General features: G+C 43.2%; 1 protein-coding gene across 1 annotated transcript in view; it reads right to left on the bottom strand.

Moving 5' to 3' along the window:
* Positions 1-25,336, bottom strand: part of LOC129851027 (A disintegrin and metalloproteinase with thrombospondin motifs 9-like) — a 44,167-nt gene that overhangs the window by 8,917 nt on the left and 9,914 nt on the right. Inside the window, exons 5-24 of the mRNA XM_055917191.1 lie at positions 24,873-24,956; positions 24,607-24,731; positions 24,213-24,253; positions 23,910-24,015; positions 23,062-23,208; positions 22,509-22,650; positions 22,002-22,106; positions 20,587-20,732; positions 20,243-20,424; positions 19,831-19,967; positions 19,089-19,206; positions 17,863-17,958; positions 11,055-11,221; positions 10,809-10,938; positions 5,823-5,949; positions 5,488-5,698; positions 5,234-5,401; positions 4,348-4,512; positions 2,716-2,835; positions 60-167 (exon numbers count right to left, since the gene is read on the bottom strand). Coding sequence (XP_055773166.1) covers positions 60-167; positions 2,716-2,835; positions 4,348-4,512; positions 5,234-5,401; positions 5,488-5,698; positions 5,823-5,949; positions 10,809-10,938; positions 11,055-11,221; positions 17,863-17,958; positions 19,089-19,206; positions 19,831-19,967; positions 20,243-20,424; positions 20,587-20,732; positions 22,002-22,106; positions 22,509-22,650; positions 23,062-23,208; positions 23,910-24,015; positions 24,213-24,253; positions 24,607-24,731; positions 24,873-24,956 — 2,625 coding nt within the window. The remainder of the gene's footprint in view (positions 1-59; positions 168-2,715; positions 2,836-4,347; positions 4,513-5,233; positions 5,402-5,487; positions 5,699-5,822; positions 5,950-10,808; positions 10,939-11,054; positions 11,222-17,862; positions 17,959-19,088; positions 19,207-19,830; positions 19,968-20,242; positions 20,425-20,586; positions 20,733-22,001; positions 22,107-22,508; positions 22,651-23,061; positions 23,209-23,909; positions 24,016-24,212; positions 24,254-24,606; positions 24,732-24,872; positions 24,957-25,336) is intronic.

Raw genomic sequence — 25,336 nt, forward strand, 5'->3', positions numbered from 1 at the left:
ACACACACACACAGTATTTAATTGCTACAGCGAGTGGTAGTGCAACCAATAAAACCAACCTGTGTCCAAGAGCCGAACCTCCACTGCGTTTTGTGTGAAAGGTGTGAGGGGACTTTGGTCCCAGGGGGAACTGGGTGGCTGACAGGACACTGGGCCGGTTCACAGTCCTACAGGGACAAACGGACACATCCATCAAACCAATCACACTGACAGAAACACACCACACAGTACTACACTTTCATCTACTTACTGGACACAACCTAGACAGCTCTGACAGAAGGGTACTCACCAGACTAAAAGTAACAGTGTTACTCTGACAGATCCCAGAAACACACAACGTTAAGCTCCTCCACATGAGGCCAACCTTCTGAATAACCTGACGCCTGTCATAACGTGTCACAGTGGAGTGTTATCCCAGTCTCCAATGCCAACACTGGGCTCCTTCCCCACTTTCTGCCCTGCTCTACTCCCCGGTGCCCTCTCATGACCTTTGAACCCCTAATTCTGGGGTGAGCAGAGGGGCGTAACTCAGGTTTAGCAGGGCCATAGAGGGCTCCACATTCCACACTGAGTCCTCTGAGTGGAAACAAACAGGACCCTGGCAGCTAGCCAGGCAGGCAGGCAGGCAGGCAGAAAGGCAGGGGGAACACAACCTCCACAGCCTCACACTCACGCAGTAAAATACACCGTAAAACATGCAGTAAATGGTTGTGAAGGTGGTGGGAGAAGAAGAAGAGAAAGAACGAAGGAGGTGAATTATGAGAAGGTACTCTGGTTCTAAAGGCAGCCAAGGCCTGTCTATAACACTGTGGGTGTGTGTTGATGTACGTTGTGTACATGTCTGTGCGTAGGTGTGTAGGAGGCAAGTGTTAAGTCGTCGTTGTGTATTGTTTGGTTTACTCCATCTCGTTGGTCAACTCAGGTAGAGATAAGCTCCATTCTTTTCTCTTTCCCCCTTTTCCAGCCATGCAGTAGTTTAGGGTGGGCGGTCTCGGAGCCGACTTCACGGATGACTGGCTGGAATCACAGGGAGGTGAAGTGACTGATTCAGGGTCACTGGGCCTGACGGCTGAGTCGGGAATTAAGGCCGGGACCAGGGGGGCCTCCCTGGGACCGGAGTCTCAATCTGCGTTTATGGCTCAGCCCAGCCCAGCCCACCACTCCACACCCCACCCTGACCTGCCCACCCCATGCCCCAGGAAAACAGACCATTCTGCCTTCCAACTATTAGCGTGGAGAGAGAAAGAAACAAGCCCTAATAAACTAAACTGATGCATGGTGAGAAGTCCATAAAAGTAGAGGTTCATGAAATGTATGACGATTAGTCAGCAATTGTATGAATGTGAGTTTGTGTTCACTGTTTATGTGTTGGTCATTTTCAACACAGCAGGAATTGTTTTACTGAAGGGGTTTTTCAGATAGGTTCACATAAGGTGGAGAGAACCAGCCTACACACATTCCATGTTGTTCATTATTTTCCATAGAATGCATAGAGCCACGAGTTGATTATCCCTTTTATGAGTTCAACATTGACTGAAGTAGCTAGCAAGTTACTAGATAGAGACTGTAGTTGCCTTGGTAACCAAACAAACAGACTTGCTAGTTGAGCTAACCAAACTATTCATCCTAGCTTGTTATTATGAACATCGAATTCAACAATGCTAAAAAAATATATATATGACTTTTACTTTTAAAAGCAGCTCAAACACAGTAAGAATTAACTATAGCCATTGAATTCTACCGTGCAAATAAATATACCGTGTGTTATCTGGAAATTCTGCACGCTCTAGAACGCCCTTCAAGTCAATCAGAAACGAGTATTCAACAATGCCATGGTATAAACTACAGTACAAGACTGTTAACATATCGACATTAAGGTGGGAAACTACACTATTACACTACAGTACAAGACTCTTGACAAACGATACCCCTGGCAGACTGTAGGTGTGACTTACATAATAACCAAGGCGAGGACAGTTTCCAAGAATAATCCAGGAATGTTTTGCACCATCACCAGCCCTGCCCCATGGCTGGGTTTCTGGGGTTAGAGCCAGTTCCCCCTCCCCCTCCATCACCCACCCCCAGAACCCCTCTGCTCCCTGACAGGAGCTTTCGTGCGCCCCCTGCCGTGGAAAGGTCCTTTTCTCCTGCTCCTTCATGCTTGGTAAGGAGGCGGACGGCTGGAGGGAGACAATCGCAGCTATGTGTCTCCGACTGGGGGTAAAAGCGGCCGGGCACAGCCCCCCACTGACCCCTCTTTAGACAACAAGGCTTTATTGAGTCCAGGTGATAATGGACTGGGTCACAGTGTGTCATTGACTGTACCTGTGTCGCAGCCTGCACAGGAAAACCCCCTTTCCTCACTATAAAATGTAACACCATTCTACAAATGCAGGGGAAGGGGAAAGTCACATGGTCAGCTCACAACTAAGCATTTAAGTAGTGTGTCAGGAACAGATAAGGGTGTTTGTGTGTTCTACTGAGTCTGACAAATCAAGCCCTGGGTGGTCTAATACTGAGAAAATTGCATGTAGGCCGCACTACAGGTTATATCCTCACAAATGTCACTTGAAAACTGAGTAGTATACAAGGGCTGTAGCCAAAGCATCCACAAAACTGCTTTCACTTATCCCATGTTAATTCTCCAGATCTGTGCAGAGGAGATGGGGAACGTATAGAGATGTTGAGATGGGTCTTAGTGGACTGTGTCCTTACCTGAGTGTCAGTGGGCCGTGTGGCCGCGTTACATTCAGTGTCGTCCATGACAGACCCATATGACCTCACAACGCACTTCACTGCTCGCATCTGGTAGCCTGGTCCACACGAGGTAGTGCACTGTGTTCACCAAAGAGAGAACAAGAGAAAATAGTGATATAAAGGAAGAGAGAGAGAAAGATAAAAAAAAGGGACAGAGAGAAAGTCAGAGACGGACAACAAAAAGCCAACATAGCAAATCTTCCCAAAAATGCCTAAGTGAAGGGGAAAAAGTGCACTCCCTTTGAGCCTGGTCAGACTAGTGCCAGCAGATGACAGCCTTCATGACCATAATGCATGAGTAATTCATCTACTTTCCATTGCTTTTTCCCACTGTATCCAAGTCAGTGGGTAGATATACCACACTCTTTTCTACCTCACTGACTCCAATGAAACGAGGTCAAACTTGTGTGGTAGCAACTTTAAACAATCTTTATTAAGAGCTGTAATTTTATTGTGAGGAGCTGTCATTTTATTGTGAGGAACTGAAGTTTTATTTAAAAAAAATCTGTTTTGGCCAATTCCATGGTATAGGAACACCTAATCTCCATCACACATTTAGGCTTACAGGCAGTTTGCACACACAAGCTGATTTATAAGAGCATAGTTTTGATTTGCAAAATGTTGCAATACCTTTCTAGACTAGAGCCTAAGGATTGCTACAAAGCAGCTGTTTTTCATCCTCTGAGATCTACACTGATTATGCTTTAGCAAGCATAACGATTGTGTACAGATTAGGTGTGCTTATTTTGGTATGTGAATGGGGGATAGACTAAATCAGTGTCTTAGATTATTTTTCTTCTGTCAATGCTCTACATCTGGAGAAAGCATAGTACAGCATTCCACATAGCTAAAACTCTATAGCAAACTGGGCTTATTATGATAGATACAGTAGTATAAATAGCTGCACCATTTGGTCATATTCTAATATTTTAAACATTTGGACACATTTGGAATAACACAATATGTTTACAAGACATGTCACCAGAGATCTCTTCACAATCCCCAAGTCCAGAACAGACTATGGGAGGTGCACAGTACTACATAGAGCCATGACTACATGGAATTCTATTCCACATCAAGTAACTGATGCAAGCAGTAGAATCTGATTTAAAAAACAGATAAAAATACACCTTATGGAACAGCGGGGACTGTGAAGAGACACACACACACAGGTACAGACACACTCATATGCACACACACACGAGCACACGCACTCTACACACACGTACATTGTAATATTGCTGTATGGTGGTATTATACCATTTGTATTGTAGATATGTAATGGTGCAATAATGTTAAGTAATGTACTGTTTTATATTTTGTTGTATGTGTGATGTAAGTGCCTTAATGTTTTGGACCCCAGGAAGAGTAGCTGCTGCCAAGGGGGATCCATAATAAATACAAATACATAATCATTAGCTGTTGTAAGATACAACACTACAGTCTTTGGGGAACAGAGGGTAAGCCACAGATGTTACCTGGAACACAGTGTGTCCCACCTGTCAAACATCATAATATTACCTGGCACAAAGCTATGTCAACACTCTCATACACATGTCACTATACGGTTTGTCAACAGGTGTGCCTCACCTGGCCCCAAGGTCCGACCTGCCACGAGGCACAGTCCTGCTGCTGACACGTCTGGACCGACTCAGGCTTGGACGCAGAGTCACAGAAGCGGTCGTCCCGTCGGTCCTCCGCAAACTGGCACCATGTCTGCCGGTGCTTGTACCCTTTCCCACACGTCACTGGGCACTGCAACAACAGTCAACAGGCACAATGAGAAACATGGGCACACATAGCATAAAGCCTTTGGAAAGTACACTCAGAAAATGAGGACAACAGTGTGTGTGTGCAGTTAACAGTAGCTTTGACATGTACAGTAGGTTAGCTATGTGTGTACAGTATGTGTTTTTTTGGGATATTTGAGCAATAAGGCCCAAGGTGTGTAGTATATGGCCAATATACCACGGCTAAATGCTGTTATTAAGCACGACGCAAAGCTGAGTGCCTGGGTACAGCCTTTAGCCATGGTATATTAGCCTTATACTACAAGAGGTGCCTTATTGCTAATATAAACTGGTTACCAATGTAATTAGAACAGTAAACAAGTCATTTTGCATCATACCCATGGTATATTGTCTGATATACTGTACCACAGCTTTCAGCCAATCAGCATCCAGGACTCAAACTACCCGGTTTATAATATAAAACATTTGCGGAATGTGACACATAGCCTTTTTAGCTGCTTGGACAGAATGTGAAAACTATGCAGTACCACTAGTTATTGCACCACATACTGCACTGTACATGACAAGATATAACAAGGACACTCTGTAATTTTTACATCTTTAACAACAAACTAGACGTAGCATAAAAAGGCCATTTGGGTTCTAAATTCCTAAATTCCTCAATTCATTTCAAGTGATAATCAACATTTCCAAAGCGTAGTCCAAACATTCTCCATGGAACTGACCTCAGACCAGTCTCCGGTCTTCCACGCGGGACACAGGAACTCATTGCAGTTCTGGGCGGTGGTCAGCTTGTCTCTCTGGCTGCACTTACTCTCATCACTTTCTGCCTCAGAGGACTTCCCACACACGGCTGCACGACGCCGGGACCCTCCGCCACAGCTTTTGGAGCACTGAAACATACGCACACGTATTAAACCTTTGTCCTTCTGTTTTGCCTTCTCTTTTTCTTAGCCCACCCAAAAACAGGTGGTCTCACCTCTGACCAAGAGGAGTACTCCCAACCGGCCGGGTTACAGTCACCATGGCAACTCTCCTTGTCCTCAGGTTTACGTTGACTGCTGCAATAACGCTCGTCCACCTTCTGGGTCTTTCCATCGGTGCGGCTGAGTTTGGCGCAGTAGATCTCCAGTGTACGATATCCCACTCCACATGGGACTGTACACTCACTCTTCCGCGCTACATGCCACCTGCACAGACAGGAAAGGTCATAGGTGAGAGACGATGACAGGAAACATACAGATCGCATATATAAAGACTGATAGTGATGAAGAATCTGTGATATGGATAGATGGAGAGTGGTTTAGGCAGTACCTGATTTCACAGTCTGCGTTGCAGGGTTCTGTGACCATGGCTGGTCTGGCAGCCCCATGGCACCTCTGGTCTGAGACCACCACACGGTCCGACTCTCTACTACACAGGATCTTCCTCTTACGCTCTCCTGATGGGGTGTAAGAGAAGGTTTAGTTCCTTGGTCATGGTCCTGCTGCTTTTGGTTCCTCCCTGGGATTGAATCGATTGGCTAAAAAGTCCATGCACCCTTGGACTCTTTGAAGTCTAAATCAGACACTTGTCAAAAGGCAAGAATGAAAACCAGCAGGAGTGTGTTCCTCGAAGAGACAGGTTTGACGTCCATGGTTAAATCATTGTAAAATCGTTCTTATTTCAAAAAGCGTTTACAGAAACCTTGCTCTTAAAGCTGGATCCTCCACCTATACCTTCTGTTCTCAATTTTTTATAACCAAACATTAAGAGCAGTAAATCAGTAGAACTGCCAGTAAATCTACATGGATAAATAGAAATGTGTTAGTAAAGAAAGAAACTGCATCTTCAGCCCTTATTCTCTTTAGCTATTTGTGGCTTTGCCACTGAAGAGCGCCTGTGACGTCGACATTTCACTCCATTGCATATTTACATGTAAAATGTTTGTCCTTTTTAGCACTGGCAACTCCTAGCCAATTCATAGACGCTAACTACCTTTAGCGCCTATTGACAATTGTATCGTCTTGCTGGGGGGGGGGGGGGGGGGGTTTGTTAAGAGCCCTGACGCTTTCTCTTAATCCTTACAAAAAAGTTATACAGGAATCCTGCAGGAATTTGACCCTTTGTGAAGTAATTGTGCAGGTGTCCTACAGGACTCATGTAGTACATTCCTGCAGGTACCCTGCAGGACCAAAACCTGCAGGATTTTGATATTCCTGCAGGATATGGAGAACTGCTGAAGGAGGAGATAAAATGTATGTGGACGTGGTGCAGATGTATATAGCCAGCTAGTTTTCTATTCCAAAAATATGTGTTTTTAACTCTCCTTTACAATTTACAACAAGAAGATTAACAGTTATGTGACATATTGGTCACCATAGCAACAGTTGACAGATGGGAGTTGAGGAAATGGCTGCCAGGCAGTTTAGCTAATTCAAGTACTGCTAATATTTTTAAAAGAATTGACAGGTAAGGGGTCAGAGAAACATACTAACTATAACAAATGTTTATATGAACATGCTAGGGGGTGGCATAGTTAGTTTTTAATGTGTTGTGTTTGTATAACATTTTGTATAAATAAGTTAGCTAGCTTAGCTAACATGTCCTCTACCACTGGCTGCTAGCTAGCTAGCTTTGACAAAAAAACATTTTAAACTTTTGTTTCCATGGAAAGTGAAAAATTAGGTTTGATATCCCTCTTGCTATGTCTCATTAGTACTGTTGTCACAAGATAGGCTATAACTTTTAAGTGTTTTGAAACGGATGGTGATAGATTCGATTTTTTAATGACTAGGCTAATGGCTCCTTGGCAAGCATTTGAAGACGGTAACCAAATCACATGACCGATCATGACCTGTCACAAATAAGGACGTGATTGCATTTAAATAGTAAAAAGGGGTTTAAAACATTGTTTATCTATGAAATATCACATTATTTTCACTGAAATAATAAGGTCACAATTGAATAAACAAACAGTTTGATTTAAATAGAAATTAATAATTTTAACATCACTTTCTCTCTGTTTTACTTGTAGCTTGCTTGGATAGTTTCCCCACCTCCACCATGTGAGTTCTCTTCTTTTCCCTTACAGCTTAGACTACAGGGAGCACAGAAAACACACACACTATAATTATTTGCCTTGTATATCTAACAGTTTAGCAGAAGGCCACCACACCACAGAGTTGGTCAGTGCATGAGAAAACAATACATTTACTAATTCATCTGTTTCTGATTCTTTGTCTCATTTGCAACTCCATTAGTCCCAGTTGTCTACTAGTTAAATTCTCTGAAGGACGAGGAAGGGATCCAGCAGGTTGTCCTACAGGAAAATTGATATATATCCTGCAGGACTTTTTTGGAAGGGAGAGTTAAAACGCATTGCTTGTGGTACGGTTTTGAAAACATAAGGAACATATAATTCATATCAGCAAGAAATAATAATACAAAAAAAGGTTAAACTACTACACACGTTTATAAGCTTAGTGTTCCCACACGGCCATATTTCCATGTTACAGCGCTTGTTTACAGAAAACAGATGGAAGACATAGGCGACTACCTGTGATAATTAGAGTAGTTACCGTCTATGAATGGGCAAGTCTGCGCTCAACTCTGTGGAGGAGTTAATGTACTTGGCTATTTTAGCGACAAACTCAGATTGTAAATGTTTGCTAATGGTTGTTAGTGTTGCTAACGTTTTCAAGCAAATTCCTATCGATAAAAATGTCACACCGTTGTTATAGAGAAGGTCACAAGCTAATAGGGTTGCAAAGGGAGTGTATATTACTGAAACTTTCTAAGTTTACCAGTAAACTACCAGAATTTTGGTATCTTTCAAGGATTTTATGTAATCGATCACAATACATCTAGTGGCCTATTTGGGTACTTCAGATTATCAGAAGTGTCTGTAAAAAATCTCTGGCCCTCTGTGTGGCCTTATCACATAAAAAATAAATAATAATATTTCACAATTATTTAACCAGGTAGGCCAGTTGAGAACAAGTTCTCATTTACAACTGCGACCTTGCCAAGATAAAGCAAAGCAGTGCGACAAAAACAACAACAATGAGTTAGACATTGTATAAACAAACGTGCAATCAATAACACAATAGAAAAATCTGTAAACAGTGTGTGCAAATGAAGTAAGGAAGTAAGGCAATTAAGGCCAATAGTGGCGAATTAATTACAATTTAGCAATTTACACTGGAGTGATATATGTGCAGATGAGGATGTGCAAGTAAAAATACTGGTGTGCAAAAGAGCAGAAAAGCAAAAACAAATATGGGGATGAGGTAGGTAGTTGGTTGGATGGGCTATTTACAGATGGGCTGTGTACAGCTGCATTGATCAGTAAGCTGCTCTGACAGCTGATATAAGTCTCCAACTTCAGTGATTTTTGCAATTCATTCCAGTCATTGGCAGCAGAGAACTGGAAGGAAAGGGCGGCCAAAGGAGGTGTTGGCTTTGGGGATGACCAGTGAAATATACCTGCTGGGTCGCGTGCTACAGGTGAGTGTTGGTATGGTGACCAGCGATCTGAGATAAGGCGGAGCTATACCTAGCAAAGACTTATAGATGACCTGGAGCCAGTGGGTTTGGCAACGAATATGTAGCGAGGACGAGCCAACAAGAGCATACAGGTCGCAGTGGTGGGTGGTATAAGGGGCTTTGGTGACAAATCAGATGACACTGTGATAGACTGCATCCAATTTGCTGAGTAGAGTGTTGGAGGCTATTTTGTAAATGACATCGCCGAAGTCTAAGATCAGTAGGATAGTCAGTTTTACGAGGGTATGTTTGGCAGCATGAGTGAAGGAGGCTTTGTTGCGAAATAGACGGTTCTAGATCTAACTTTGGATTGGAGATGCTTAATATAAAATATATGACATCATTTAATAGGATGATTTAATAGGACAAAGCTGTAATCATTATCCTAAATATAAACCATCAACTTAGTTCAGCATGAAACGTTCTTTATATATATAAAAAAATATTATGTCAATTTGTAATTGTTTTGTCGTCAAACTGGTGGTAGTTGTGAAAAAAGTAAATAGTTGAAGAGTTGCTGTTAATTGAAAATAATGACATTATTGATCAGATGCTATTTTCATTAATTAGGCTATTTTCTCTTAAACCATATGTTCTATATATATATATATATTAAAGTTATTCAAGCAGAAATTACCAAAGAATCTTACTGAAGATTCCGGTAACCTTGGTAAATTACCGCTAGCTTTGCTACCGTACACGCGAGTAGAAATGTTTTAACATTGTATATTTAAGAAGTTAAGTTCCATTTGTATCCCTGAGCTGCACTCACCACTGCAGGTTGCTTACTGATTTGGAGAGAGCGCACCGGCCACTCACGTGCCAAGTAATTACAATGGGAGAATCTCAATAGCATTTCCTTGATTCCTCTGGGACCTCTGAACTCCTCATTCAATTAGTTTTGAGGAGGCGGCTGGGAGAGAGCACCCGAGGAATCAAGGAAACACAATTATGATTCTCCAAATCTTTTATGTCGAGGGGTGTTTTCCTAATAATAGCCTATCTACAGTATATTAGTTTAACGTTAATGTAATAAAGTATTTGTCCTGAAATGTTTAAATATATTATGGATTGGTCATAGATAAGACAACTATTGAGAAGTATTGATTGTAAAGGGAATTATTAGGCTAATAATAATTTATGAAATACTTGTTTAGGTACATTTTGTATTATCTCAGTGTTACGGGTTGGGCTTCATGTGCCCATTTTCAGGAGAGCATAGGCTGGAGTGACATGTTATCCAATGCTCTAGTCTAGGCCTACTAAACTCAACTGTGTGCAATCATTGATGCTTTGTCAAAGTCATAGGAGCTCTGCCTAGTTTAAAGGTGCTCTGTCTTAGAAGCTAATTGAAGCTTCAGTATATTGGCCATTTCGTTTATCTGTATAAGTCAGAGTCCGTCAACATCTTGTCATAGATCCAGCTCACCTTCTGCACCTGTTAATAAATACCACAATTTTGCACCTGAATTCCATCTGACTCCTGATGCTTCACACACCCTGACAAGACCGTAGGGTCCACTATTCTACACAATTTAAAAAGAAATGTCTACTTTTCAACTTTCTAAAAAACCCTTGGTTGCAGGAGCTTTTTTCGTGTTGGCGACTTCATGGTGGTCAGATACAACCACATACAGTCTCAACTCCTATCTCCCCCGACCTTACATCTCCCCCACACCTCCTTTCCCACACTCCTCCACTATCTTCTCTTTACCCCGCTAACCCCTACACCCCCTCTCCTCCTTCCCTTCACATCCCTCCCCCAGCCCTCACCTTGGCAGGGCCTGCTGCACTCCAGCCAGGGCCCGTAGGCGTCCCAGATGAACTGCTGGGGTTTATCCTCAATAGGGATGTTATAGGAGTACCTGACGTCTGGGTTGTACAAGTTACCTACAGAAAGCACCTGCGGAGTGAGAGGGGGGCAGAGGAACAGAACAATACGTACAGTTCCACTGTTCCATTTGCATCATAACCATTTTACTGTGTCACCTTCTCAACAGTTATGTAAGGAGTTGTTACCTGGACAATGATCTCTTCTTCGATGCGGTCAGTGCAATTGATTCTCTCAATGATGTGGTCAGATCCGCTGTACTCGATGATGGTGTTGCCCAGTTTGATTTCCCTTTTAAACATGCTAACCACAAACTCTCCATTGAGCAGATACTCCCCTCTGATGTTTGAAACAGCTGCACATAAAGAGAGAATGGGTGACACTGACATGAATAAAAAGGATGGCATAGGAGTCTGAAAGTACAGTATGAGACAGGGTGAGAAACCACAAGTGTCTTTGATGAGCTCAGCTACTGTAAAGTCATTTTTCCTTTTGTTGAGGAAATCAAACAAGAGTGTTTACATGGACATACTGTAGAGTTGGCTGAGTGTTTACGTGGACATACTGTAGAGTTGGCTGAGTGTTTACATGGACATACTGTAGAGTTGGATACTCTGCATTGACATTCTGTAGAGTTGGATACTCTGCATGGACATACTATAAAGTTGGCTGAGTGTTTACATGGAGATACTGTAGAGTTGGCTGAGTGTGTACATGCACATACTGTAGAGTTGGCTAAGTGTTTACATGGACATACGGTAGAGTTGGATACTCTGCATGGACATACTGTAGAGTTAGATACTCTGCATGGACATACTATAAAGTTGGCTGAGTGTTTACATGGAGATACTGTAGAGTTGGCTAAGTGTTTACATGGACAAACTGTAGAGTTGGAGACTGCATGGACATACTATAAAGTTAGCTGAGTGTTTACATGGACATACTGTAGAGTTGGCTAAGTGTTTACATGGACATACTGTAGAGTTGGCTAAGTGTTTATATGGACATACCATAGAGTTGGCTAAGTGTTTACACTGGCATACTGAAGAGTTGGCTAAGCGTTTATATGGACATACTATAGAGTTGGCTAAGTGTTTACATGGACATACTGTAGAGTTGGATACTCTGCATGGAAATACTATAACGTTAGCTGAGTGTTTACATGGACATACTGTAGAGTTGGCTAAGTGTTTACACTGACATGCTGTAGAGTTGGCTAAGTGTTTATATGGACATACTGTAGAGTTGGCTAAGTGTTTACACTGACATACTGTAGAGTTGGCTAAGCGTTTATATGGACATACTGTAGAGTTGGCTGAGTGTTTATATGGACATACTGTAGAGTTGGCTAAGCGTTTATATGGACATACTGTAGAGTTGGCTGAGCGTTTACATGGACATACTGTAGAGTTGGCTGAGCGTTTACATGGACATACTGTAGAGTTGGCTGAGTGTTTATATGGACATACTGTAGAGTTGGCTAAGCGTTTATATGGACATACTGTAGAGCTGGCTGAGCGTTTACATGGACATACTGTAGAGTTGGCTAAGTCTTAACATGGACATACTGTAGAGTTGGCTGAGTGTTTACATGAACATAATGTAGAGTTGGCTAAGTGTTTACACTGACATACTGTAGAGTTGGCTAAGCGTTTATATGGACATACTGTAGAGTTGGCTGAGCGTTTACATGGACATACTGTAGAGTTGGCTAAGCGTTTATATGGACACACTGTAGAGTTGGCTGAGCGTTTACATGGCCATACTGTAGAGTTGGCTGAGTGTTTACATGGACATACTGTAGAGTTGGCTGAGCGTTTACATGGACATACTGTAGAGTTGGCTAAGCGTTGACATGGGCATACTGTAGAGTTGGCTAAGCGTTTATATGGACATACTGTAGAGTTGGCTGAGTGTTTACATGGACATACTGTAGAGTTGGCTGAGTGTTTACATGGACATACTGTAGAGTTGGCTGAGTGTTTACATGGACATACTGTAGAGTTGGCTGAGCATTTACATGGACATAATGTAGAGTTGGCTAAGTGTTTACATGGACATACTGTAGAGTTGGCTGAGTGTTTACATGGACATACTGTAGAGTTGGCTGAGCGTTTACATGGACATACTGTAGAGTTCGCTGAGTGTTTACATGGACATAATGTGGAGTTGGCTGAGCGTTTACATGGACATAATGTAGAGTTGGCTAAGTGTTTACACTGAGATACTGTAGAGTTGGATACTCTGCATGGACATACTATAAAGTTAGCTGAGTGTTTACATGGACATACTGTAGAGTTGGCTAAGTGTTTACACTGACATACTGTAGAGTTGGCTAAGCGTTTATATGGACATACTGTAGAGTTGGCTATGTGTTTACACTGACATACTGTAGAGTTGGCTAAGCGTTTATATGGACATACTGTAGAGTTGGCTGAGTGTTTACATGGACATACTGTAGAGTTGGCTGAGCGTTTACATGGACATACTGTAGAGTTGGCTAAGCGTTGACATGGGCATACTGTAGAGTTGGCTAAGCGTTTATATGGACATACTGTAGAGTTGGCTGAGCGTTTACGTGGACATAATGTAGAGTTGGCTAAGTGTTAACATGGACATACTGTAGAGTTGGCTGAGCGTTTACGTGGACATACTGTAGAGTTGGATACTCTGCATGGACATACTGTAGAGTTAGATACTCTGCATGGACATACTATAAAGTTGACTAAGTGTTTATATGGACATACCGTAGAGTTGGCTGAGTGTTTACACGGACATACTGTAGAGTCGGATACTCTGCATGGACATACTATAAAGTTGGCTGAGTGTTTACATGGAGATACTGTAGAGTTGGCTAAGCGTTTACATGGACATACTGTAGAGTTGGAGACTGCATGGACATACTATAAAGTTAGCTGAGTGTTTACATGGACATACTGTAGAGTTGGCTAAGTGTTTACATGGACATACTGTAGAGTTGGCTAAGTGTTTACACTGGCATACTGAAGAGTTGGCTAAGCGTTTATATGGACATACTATAGAGTTGGCTAAGTGTTTACATTGGCATACTGAAGAGTTGGCTAAGCGTTTATATGGACATACTATAGAGTTGGCTAAGTGTTTACATGGACATACTGTAGAGTTGGATACTCTGCATGGACATACTATAACGTTAGCTGAGTGTTTACATGGACATACTGTAGAGTTGGCTAAGTGTTTACACTGACATACTGTAGAGTTGGCTAAGCGTTTATATGGACATACTGTAGAGTTGGCTGAGCGTTTACATGGACATACTGTAGAGTTGGCTAAGTGTTAACATGGACATACTGTAGAGTTGGCTGAGTGTTTACATGAACATAATGTAGAGTTGGCTAAGTGTTTACACTGACACTGTAGAGTTGGCTAAGCGTTTATATGGACATACTGTAGAGTTGGCTGAGCGTTTACATGGACATACTGTAGAGTTGGCTAAGCGTTTATATGGACATACTGTAGAGTTGGCTGAGCGTTTACATGGACATAATGTAGAGTTGGCTGAGCGTTTACATGGACATACTGTAGAGTTGGCTGAGCGTTTACATGGACATACTGTAGAGTTGGCTGAGTGTTTACATGGACATACTGTAGAGTTGGCTAAGTGTTTACATGGACATAATGTAGAGTTGGCTGAGCGTTTACATGGACATACTGTAGAGTTGGCTGAGTGTTTATATGGACATACTGTAGAGTTGGCTAAGTGTTTACATGGACATACTGTAGAGTTGGCTGAGCGTTTACATGGACATACTGTAGAGTTGGTTGAGTGTTTACATGGACATACTGTAGAGTTGGCTGAGCGTTTACATGGACATACTGTAGAGTTGGCTGAGCGTTTACATGGACATACTGTAGAGTTGGCTGAGCGTTTACATGGACATACTGTAGAGTTGGCTACACTGAGAGTCGGTCAACTGTAAACAAACTCTCACTTAACTCAGTGATAAAAAAGAGCAGCAAAACAGCTGATGTTTTCATTTACAGCAAGGCCTGCAACAGAGAACAGATAAACCTAATTGGGGTAAAATAATCCTGCATTCCTCCTGGAGGAATCTCATTCCTCCTGTTCTGTTCATCAGTTTGTCTGCTGCACACATTCACACTAATGCGATTATGGAGCTAATTTCCTGAGTTACTTTCCTCGCCATTTCACACATCACAGTTATGTGGCTGCAGAGACCGGCCCACTCTTACCCCCTGTTCCCCCTCAGGCCCCAGCTCAACCGCAGAGACAGACACGCACGCACGCACACACACACACACAAACACGCACGCACACAAAGAAACACAGGCATAGTGACCTTTATGAGCAGCACAGAGAGAATGAAATGGCCCACAGAGGGCTATATGAGTTCTGGATCATTAACGCGTTAGCACGTGTGCCCTAAACTCTCGTACAGGCCAGGTTCAATGGGCCCTCCAAAGCTCTCAGCTGAAGACAAGCAGAACACTACTGTAGCACCACCAACCATAAATCTAATCAAATAAAATCCATTTTATTTGTCACATGCGCTAATTACAACATTACCATGAAATGCTTACTTACAAGCCCTTAAACAACAATGCATAATTAATAAAAATAAGAATAAAGAAAATATTAACTAAATAAATTGAAGTAAAAAGAAACTAACACAATAAAATAACAACCATATACAGGGGGTACCGGTACCGAGTCAATGTGCGGGGGTACAGGTTAGTCGAGGTAATTGAGGTAATATGTACATGTAGGCAGGGGTAAAGTGACTCTGCATAGATAATACATAGTGAGTAGCAGCAGTGTAAAAAAACAGGAGGTCAATGCAAATAGTTTGGGTGGCCATTTGATTAACTGTTCAGCAGTCTTATTGCTTGGGGGTAGAAGAAGTTAAGGAGCCTTTTGGACCTAGACTTGGCGCTCCGGTACAGCTTGCCGTGCAGTAGCAGAGAGAACAGTCTATGACTAGGGTGGCTGGACTATTTGACAATTTTTGTTGGCCTTCCTCTGACACCGCGTTGTATAGAGGTTCTGGATCGCAGGAAGCTTGGCACTACCATCTGTAGCGCCTTGCGAAAGGAGGCTGAGCGGTTGCCATACCAGGCGGTGATGCAACCGGTCAGGATGCTCTCGATTGTGCAGCTTTAGAACCTTTTGAGGATCTGAGGACCCATACCAAATATTTTCAGTCTGCTGAGGGGGAATAGGCATTGTCGTGCCTGCTTCAATACTCTCTTGGTGTGTTTGGACCATGATAGTTTGTTGGTGATGTGGACACCAATAATCTTGAAGCTCTCAACCTGCTCCACTACAGTCCCGTCGATGTAAATTGGGCGTGCTTGGCCCTCCTTTTCCTGTAGTCCACAATCATCTCATTTATCTTTCTCACGTTTAGGGAGAGGTTGTTGTCCTGGCACCACACTGCCAGGTCTCTGACCTTGTCCTCCCTATAGGCTGTCTCATCATTGTCGGTGATCAGGCCTACCACCGTTGTGTCGTCTGCAAACTTAATGGTAGTGTTGGAGTAGTGCTTGGCCACGCAGTCGTGGGTGAACAGGAAGTAAAGGAGGGGACTGAGCCCCTGAGCAGCCCACGTGTTGAGGATCAGCATGTCAGATGTGTTGTTGCTTACCCTTACCCCCTGGGGGCGGCCCGTCAGGAATTCCAGGATCCAGTTGTAGAGGGAGGTGTTTAGTCCCAGGGTCCTTAGCACTATGGTGTTGAACGCTGAGCTGTAGTCAATGAACAGCATTCTGATGTAGGCGTCATCTGTGGATCTGTTCGGGTGGGAAGTGAATTGGAGTGGATCAAGGGTTTCTTGGATGATGGTGTTGATGTGAGCCATGCCCAGTCTTTCAAAGCACTACATGTCTACAGACGTGAGTGCTACAGGTCAGTAGTCATTTAGGCAGGTTACCTTGGTGTTCTTGGGCACAGGGACTATAGTGGTCTGCTTGAAACATGTCGGTATTACAGACTTGGCCAGGTGCAGGTTGAAAATGTCAGTGAAGACACTTGCCAGTTGATCAGCGAATGCTCTGCGTACATATATCCTGGTAATCCGTCTGGCTCTGCGGCCTTGTGAATGTTGACCTGTTTAAAGATATTACGCACATGGGCTACAGAGAGCGTGATCACACAGTCGTCTGCAAGAAGTAGACCTCTCATGCATGCTTCAGTGTTGCTTGCCTCGAAGCGTGCATAGAAGTAATTTAGCTCGTCTGGTTGGCTCATGTCACTGGGCAGCTCGTGGCTGGGCTTCCCTTTGTAGTCCGTAATAGTTCGCAAACCCTGCCGGTGTAGTAGGATTCAAACTTAGTCCTGTATTGACGCTTTGCCTGTTAGCTGGTTAGTCAGAGGGCAAAGAGGGATTACTTATAAGTGTACGGGTTAGAGTCCCGCTCCTTGAAAGTGGCAAATCTACCCTTTAGCTCAGTGCGGATGTTGCCTGTAATCCATGGCTTCTGGTTGGGGTATGTACGTATGGTGGGGACGAAGTCATTGATACACATATTGATGAAGCTGATGACTGATGTGGTATACTCTTCAATGCCATCGGATGAATCGCGGAACATATTCTTGTCTGTGCTAGGGAAGCTGTCCTCTAGCTTAGCATCTGTATCATCTGACCACTTCCGTATTGAGCAAGTCACTGGTAATTCCTGCTTTAGTTTTTGCTTGAACGCATCTCTGTGTGAGGAGTAAAGATAGTGTAGATTTTTTTCCCTCTGGTTGCACATGATATATTCTGGTAGAAATTAGGTAAAACGGATTTAAGTTTTCCTGCATTAAAGTCGCCGGCCGCTAGGAGGGCCGCCTATGGATGAAAACGGCAGCCATCCCTTCTGGCGCCATTGAACCATCTCATATCTGCTCAAGAAGAGAATACTAAACCTTTTGACACCTCTGAAAGGTAGACATGTTTAAATTCAACAGCCAACAAGACCCTAAAAAAGTGTTTTGATAGTGAGTCTGAGTCTTACCGAGGTAGTTATCGTCTTCTGGTTTCCCTGAGTAGCTGTGTTGACGAACATCAATATTTGTAGCACCACTGGGTATTCTCACCACTTCGTTGTATCCTGCAGCACAACAAGCAGAAGAGAACTCAACGTCTCTGAGTGGACATGACTAAGTTAGTTGTCACGCCCTGGCCTTAGTATTCTTTGTTTTCTTTATGTTTTTTAGTTAGGTCAGGGTGTGACATGGGGAATGTATGTGTTTTGTAGTGTCTAGGGGTGTTGTATGTGTATGGGGCAGAGTAGAGTATAGTTGTCTAGTTATGTCTATGGCTGCCTAGATTGGTTCTCAATCAGAGACAGCTGTCATTCATTGTCTCTGATTGGGAGCCATATTTAAGGCAGCCATAGGCAGTAGGCTTTTGTGGGTAGTTGTCTATGTTGTACGTTTGTAGCTTGTGGTTGCACTTACGTCTTTAGCTTCACGATCGTTTGTTGTTTTTGTTTTGTAATAGTGCTCGTTGCATGTTTTTTCCCTTCTCTAAAATAAAAGAGATGTATTTTGCACACGCTGCGCCTTGGTCCACTCTCTTTCACGAAGACGATCGTGACATTAGTGGTCATTATAAACTGGGTGGTTTGAGCCCTGAATGCTGATTGGCTGACAGCCATGGTATATCAGATCGTATACCATGGGTATGACAAAACATTTATTTTTACTGCTCTAACTGCGTTGGTAACCAGTTTATAATAGCAATAAGGCACGTCAGGGGTTTGTAATATAGGACCAATATACCACGGCTAAGGGCTGTATCCAAGCACTCATTGAGTCGTGACTAATGACTAATGTAGCTGGAAACGGCAGATTTTTTATGGAATATCTACATAGGCGTACAATTAGCCTTTTAAAGTGATAAACTTGGATTAGCTACACAACATGCCATTGGAACACAGGAGTGATGTTTGCTGATAATGGGCCTCTGGACGCCTCTGTAGATATTCCATAAAAAATCAGCCGTTTCCAGCTACAATAGTCATTTACAACATTAACAATGTCTACACCGTATTTCTGATAAATGTTATGTTATTTTAATGGACAGAAATGTGCTTTTCTTTCAAAAACAAGGACATTTCTAAGTGACCCCAAACTTTTGAACAGTAGTGTATAACGGGCTAATGAAAAGCGTTCAGTGACCCTTTTCAGCCATTGTTATGATACGTAGTTTGAACACCACGACTGGCCCTAGGCTCACCGTAGCGCACCATGTTGAAAGTGCCTGCCACGGTCTTGCACGAGGAGTTGTCACCGCCACACACACCACACTTATCTCTCCTCGCCTTGGAATTCAAGACATGGTCACATCCCGCTTGCTGCACAAGGTATGAGAAGGAGAATGGAGAGGTGGTTAATGAGGAAAAGGAAGTGGAGGAGGAAGAGGTGAAGAAAGTGGAGGAGGAAGAAGAGAAGGCAGATGATGAGAGGGAGGGAAAGGGGGGTATAGGACATGAAAGGATAAATATCCAACTTGTGCTACCACATAAAATGCATCACTCTCACTTTCATTTGCTTGGCAGATTCTCATTGATAAACATTGATGCAGCTAGGATTTTAGTATTTGTGAGATAATGTAACTAAAGTAGTGGCATTCTTATGAAATCCTGTACTGTACTCTGCAACACTCTGCTAGCCTGCAGGGATAAAAACCATATGACCTAAGAAAATAGTTGCCTAATACACAGAACCTAACCCGGTTAAGTGTGTTAAGTCCATATCAGTGTAACACATCTGACAGGAATTCTCTAGCGTAAACAGCACCAAAGTGAAACTCTATTCTGATATAGTTGGGTTTAGTTCAAGTTCCCTCTAATAGGGACCTCTGTAATCAATATTCTTCTCATTTTAAAATAATGTCATTATTATCTTATTACTGTTATGAATGGTATATTAGGTTAGCTGTCAGACTGAAGCTGTTAAAGGCTGTGTGTCAGTCTCACCCTGCACAGGCCCTGCACACAGATGTCGTTGGTGTCGGGGCCACATGGCGTGCCGTCGATGACCCGATCCCTGAGCTGATAGTAGGCGGTGCTGCCAGCCACCCTGCAAAACAGCTTACAGCGATCCTTCATCTGAACTACAGGACAGGAGAGGGAAGGGGAATGGGGAAAACAGTCCACTGACCACATTAAAGGGGCTAATGAATTCAACCATATGGATGCTCTAACAAGTTTACTTAGCGTCCTCAAGCTGGATCACATTGATTCACTGAGCACTCAGAGTGCTATGAGCCTTACTTTACTTACAGCACCATTTCTAAAGGTCTAAACAGTCCAGTACATACAGAGATGTTTCTCTGTGTTAGAAAGATGCAAAAACCAGAAGGTGTCAAGAGAGAGAAGATGTTCTTACTTCCGCTGTACTTGGGTACCCAGTGCACATTAGGAGGTAGACCGTTGATATTGAAGTGCCGGCCGTCGAAGGCTGCACACTGCTCCTCTCTGAAGTCTCTCTTCTGCTTGGAGCAGGGCTCTGAGTTACATGAGCGGAACTTCATCCTGCGCCCCACACAGTACTTCCCCCCGTTCTTGGGCCTGGATGAAGGTGGTAAATAAATACATAGTCAAATCTTGTACTCTAGGATTGATATGGAAAGAATTCATTTAAGGAGGCTTGACGGTATGGTACATTGACCACGGTAGCTCCAAGGGAGACACAGTCCAGTAGATGTGCATGACTACAAAGGCTGTGCTTACATGGGTTGGTTGCACTCGCGGTCGGCGATTTTGATGCCCCCGCCACACGTCCGCGAGCAGGAGCCAAACGGAGACCAGCCTCCCCACGCCCCCTGCACTGGCGTGGCATCGTGCTCTTTGGTAATGCACTGGCCATGTTTACAGTGCTGTGGAGAGAGAGAGAGAGAGAGAGAGAGAGAGAGAGAGAGAGAGAGAGAGAGAGAGAGAGAGAGAGAGAGAGAGAGAGAGAGAGAGAGAGAGAGAGAGAGAGAGAGAGAGAGAGAGAGAGAGAGAGAGAGAGAGAGAGAGAGAGAGAGAGAGAGAGAGAGAGAGAGAGAGAGAGAGAGAGAGAGAGAGAGAGAGAGAGAAGAAGAGCATGAGATAATGAAACCTTAGCCTGCACACTGGCAACACATCTATCTGAAAGTACTTCACAACCTCCTTTGATGTTAATCTGGGAAAAATTACAAAACGAATGGAAAAAGACGGAACCCAAAAAGACATCCATTTTAAATGTGTCTGTCTGAGGGTAAGTGAACTCAAAGGGGAAGATATGTTTCAGGTTATAGCGGAGGATCCATTTTCGTTGGCAACAACAACTGCATTGTAAAAGGCGGCAGCCTCAGCATTGAAGGGTTGAGCAGGTTGGTTGGTTTGTGTGCAGGAATACAATGTGTAAACAGAGCAGGCTCTGAACATGTGTGCTGTGGGACCTCAGCTATTTTATGTCAGACAGACAGCCAGGAAGTGAAGAATTTGGTAGAGGGCCTAATTAGAAGCTACACTAAACCAGTAATGGATAGGGAAATCTCCACAAGCCTCTATTCACAGCTCTACCATAAGCCTATTACTGCCTCATAATAATACCAGCTCTGGAGAAAACAAATCCATCCTAATCCAAGTTCCAAATATGTTTGAACAAATGGAGGGATTTGGAGCAACTACCACGTGCGCCCCACTCATGTTCAATTATGAGTTTATATCGAGTTGTCATTGGTAAATTGATTTTATGGCAGGCTTCTCTGAACTTGTTGTTTTATTTTGTAATTTGTGCTTTTGATGAAATAATAACAGATTTTATAGTCATGAGTCATTCAAATAGCAGCGGTTATTGTGGTTATTTATGGGGTGTTTTTGACAGTTCATAACATTGAACATTTCTAGTATGCTCCAGCATAGTGATTAAGGTGGCTTGGGGTGTATTTGAGTGTGTTTGTATGTTCATGCACAGGCAAATTAAACTATTTGATTATATCTCTCGCTCTCTCTCTGTGTGTACACACTACATAAGTATCTGGTGCTAGGTCCTCTTATTTTCCCACTTTTAATTTGATCTTTCTCTTTATCTCAACCTCTCCAATTATCACAATCTGTCCATTTTCTTCCTTCTCCCTGTCAGATCCCTATATACTGTGGTAGATCTCTCTGCTACTTACCTTTCCTGGAGAGCACTCTGTTCCGTCGGCCCAGGGCATGTGTTGGGTCCTGCAGCCCCTCTGTGCCCCCTCTGGGCTGGTGCACCACAGCCTGCGGCACTGGACCTGGAGAACACACACTGTTACCATTCCCCTGCCTGAGCCCCATCCACAAACACAGACACAGTGCTGTATACTCTTGTATCTCTTACAAGGTGTGTTACCTTTAAACAAAACCTGAAGCTAATCCCTGAGAAACATCAAGCCAAGTGGCTTGCAGGGCTTCACAGGAGATGTAGCATGTAAACAACATATTTAACACATGCAGAAGGCCTAGCTGAGAGCCAACTGGGACAGCAATTGGATATTACATAACAGATTAAGGTGACTCTAGTATAGAATGTCTGGAGTTATAGACTACAGTAATGTAGGACTAGACAGTGAACTGAGTGTCTGGGTACTTTCTCGTCTTTGACAGACCAACGTACAAAACATGACATTTTAATTCCGCATGGTGCATTCTCTTACCATATATGGGCACACCTGTGTCCCCGGCCCAAATATCAATTCACATTGTTTATTGACATTGTATATCCGTCCAGGCAGCTGCTGTGACAGACTGTATGGCCTAGAAATGGGCTCATCAAGTAAGCACTCGCCATACCCTGTGCTATTAAGAAATAAAAATAAAATGACTTAAAGAAAAAACAAAAAAAACAAAGACACAAACAGACAGAAAACACACTCAGTACAGGTGGACAGGCAGTATTCTGTACAATAACAGAACCACTACTGTAATGTATGTACAGTACTACAAGGCTATTAATATGAAAACAATACCTGGCTCTCTACAAACAAACATATTTGGAAGTATTACAAATTCCAAACATACACTCACAACACAGAAGTAATGTTGTTTCCCTTCAACCCAGAAATGTCCAGATACCAGTTTTGGTTGAATAGTTGACTGGTCATTTAACCCTTACTGCGATAAGAGCCTGGTGCTACTAACGCTAACGACAATAACACTTCTCCATAATGACATGAATGTCTATACTAGAAAACAATGTCCTTTACATACTCAAGGAACTCTGTGATGTATTTCCTGCTACACTTGGACCACATCCAGGGGTTAGTGTAGTGGTTGAGTGTGGGCGCCATCACATGCTGCTGTATTTTAACCCCCTCCTCTTTGCACTTGTTGCTGTCATCATGGGGCATGTTGAATCTGTCAGGGGGCCAAACCACAAGTGAGAACATATATTCACCACAACACACAGGTCTAACCCTCTAACCCACCATCAATAAACCTACATGTTGGGCTGATTGCTAAGCTAACTACTAAACCTCATCCTTTAGGCAACAGAATGGTAACACACAGGGTTAACTGACTGAGCTGGTTGGGGTTAACATTAGCAGCTGGTCTGTGCCGGGGCCAGTGTCTAGGAGAGTAGGGTCAGAGGGGATACTTATTATATAGTACGGTAGTTCTCTCCCATGGTACTGTACTGTACTGTATGGCACCTCTATGGTACAGTATGACAGGTACTGCATTCCACAAGCGTTGTCGCTAAGCAGACTTCAGCAGCGGTGTCACCGCTTGACGCCAGTAAGAATGGAATTCAACAATTCCACCTTTTGTGTGTGTTGCGAAAAAATTGTATTTGTCTTTAACACACTTGTTAAAGTCAGTAACAGTCTCCAATGTAGTGGCCTGGAGTTGTTTGGCTAAGCTGGATGAAGGCTGGTTGGCGCATGCTGACTTGGGACTTTTTACATGCTCACTTAGGTCTTGGAGCTTAGAAAGATTTTGAGAGCAAAACCAAGGCCATACAAGACACTTGCCTGAGATAGCATGACAAACTAATACAGCTGCAAAATTGCGATTACATGAAATCAATCAAAGAATAGAGAGCATGCTGTACTCACACATGGCCCAGTTCATGGGCGATAGTAAACGCAGTGCTGAGTCCATTGTCCTCACTAATACTGCAACTTCTGTATGGATCACACACTGTACCCAGCTCTGCAAGCCCTGCAAACCAAGAGTATAATCATCATGTTTGTTAGTAGAGCATTGTCATCACCATCATCACCTTCATCATCATTACATTGTCATTAGCACCCTAAAAAGCAGCATCATAATAAGTGCATCAATATTATTATGAAACTGTCACCAATCAAACGTTATGTTGCAGTCTATATTGCATGTGTCTAGAGAGCTCCTCTTACCTAATGTGTCACACTTGTCCCGCGCTCGACAGATGTCCTGCCTGTGAAAAACACACAGATGGAAGTTATGTCACTGGTTTCACACCCCAGAATCCCATTGCACTGTGATACCAGAGAATAAATAAAAGACAACATATTACAGCAAATTCTGGGGGTAGCCCCAACCGTGGCTCGAAGCTAGGACTGTCAACACAACACTTTAGCCGTTACCCCGAGAGATGGTGATGAGAATGGCTGTGTCGTGGTGGGAGTGACAGCGTACCTGGTGATGAGAATGGTTGTGTCGTGGTGGGAGTGATAGTGTACCTGGTGATGAGAATGGCTGTCTCATGGTAGCAGTGACAGTGTATCTGGTGATGAGAATAGCTGTGTAGTGGTAGCAGTGACAGTGTACCTGGTGATGAGAATGGCTGTGTCGTGGTGGGAGTGATGATTCTCATCTTGGTGATTTTGCCTCTGTTGCCAGATACAGAAGTTCTTTAAAGTGGTCTGTGCATTAAAGGAAATGGTAGGGCCATCCTACAGAGAAGAGAGGTTTACAGTACTGAGACAAGGGAGAGGTTTACAGTACTGTAGTGTGCTTCTGGGGCTGATGAATGACTGCAATGCATTGTATTTCTCTGAAAAGGATTAGGATTAGAGTTAGTGTTGTAATCTTACCAGCTCATTGTTGATTATGACTAACTTCACAATCACAATGTTAATAAGATTTCCGATGCTGGGATCCTTGTAGATGGAAGACACCTGAAGTAAAAGATTATAGACAGAAAAATCAAGCGTGTTTTAAACATCAATACATTTCAGTATCCAACATTCATCAAACCCTTTAGGAGTGTACTCAATCAGTGGTTCAGACATTCAAAATCAACATGCAGTTCTAAGGAGAAGAACCTGGTCTCGTTGTCTTGTTTGAGAGGTGTATTATGGCTGCACTCAGATCCTGTAGCGAATGCAGACTGCCAAGATCAGAATATAGGCCAGGCTAGCTACCCCCTAGGTTCTCAGCCACAGACACCCGAGGAGGCCTTTTTATGAAGTGGCCAGGAATATGCCATCTATGTGACATACCTGAGCTTATTTTTTCACTTTCATCAAAGCTGTCAGACAGGTAAACCTCACGCTGC

This window comes from Salvelinus fontinalis, chromosome 3 (genome assembly GCF_029448725.1).
Source record: "Salvelinus fontinalis isolate EN_2023a chromosome 3, ASM2944872v1, whole genome shotgun sequence".
NCBI classification, from domain to species: domain Eukaryota; kingdom Metazoa; phylum Chordata; class Actinopteri; order Salmoniformes; family Salmonidae; genus Salvelinus; species Salvelinus fontinalis.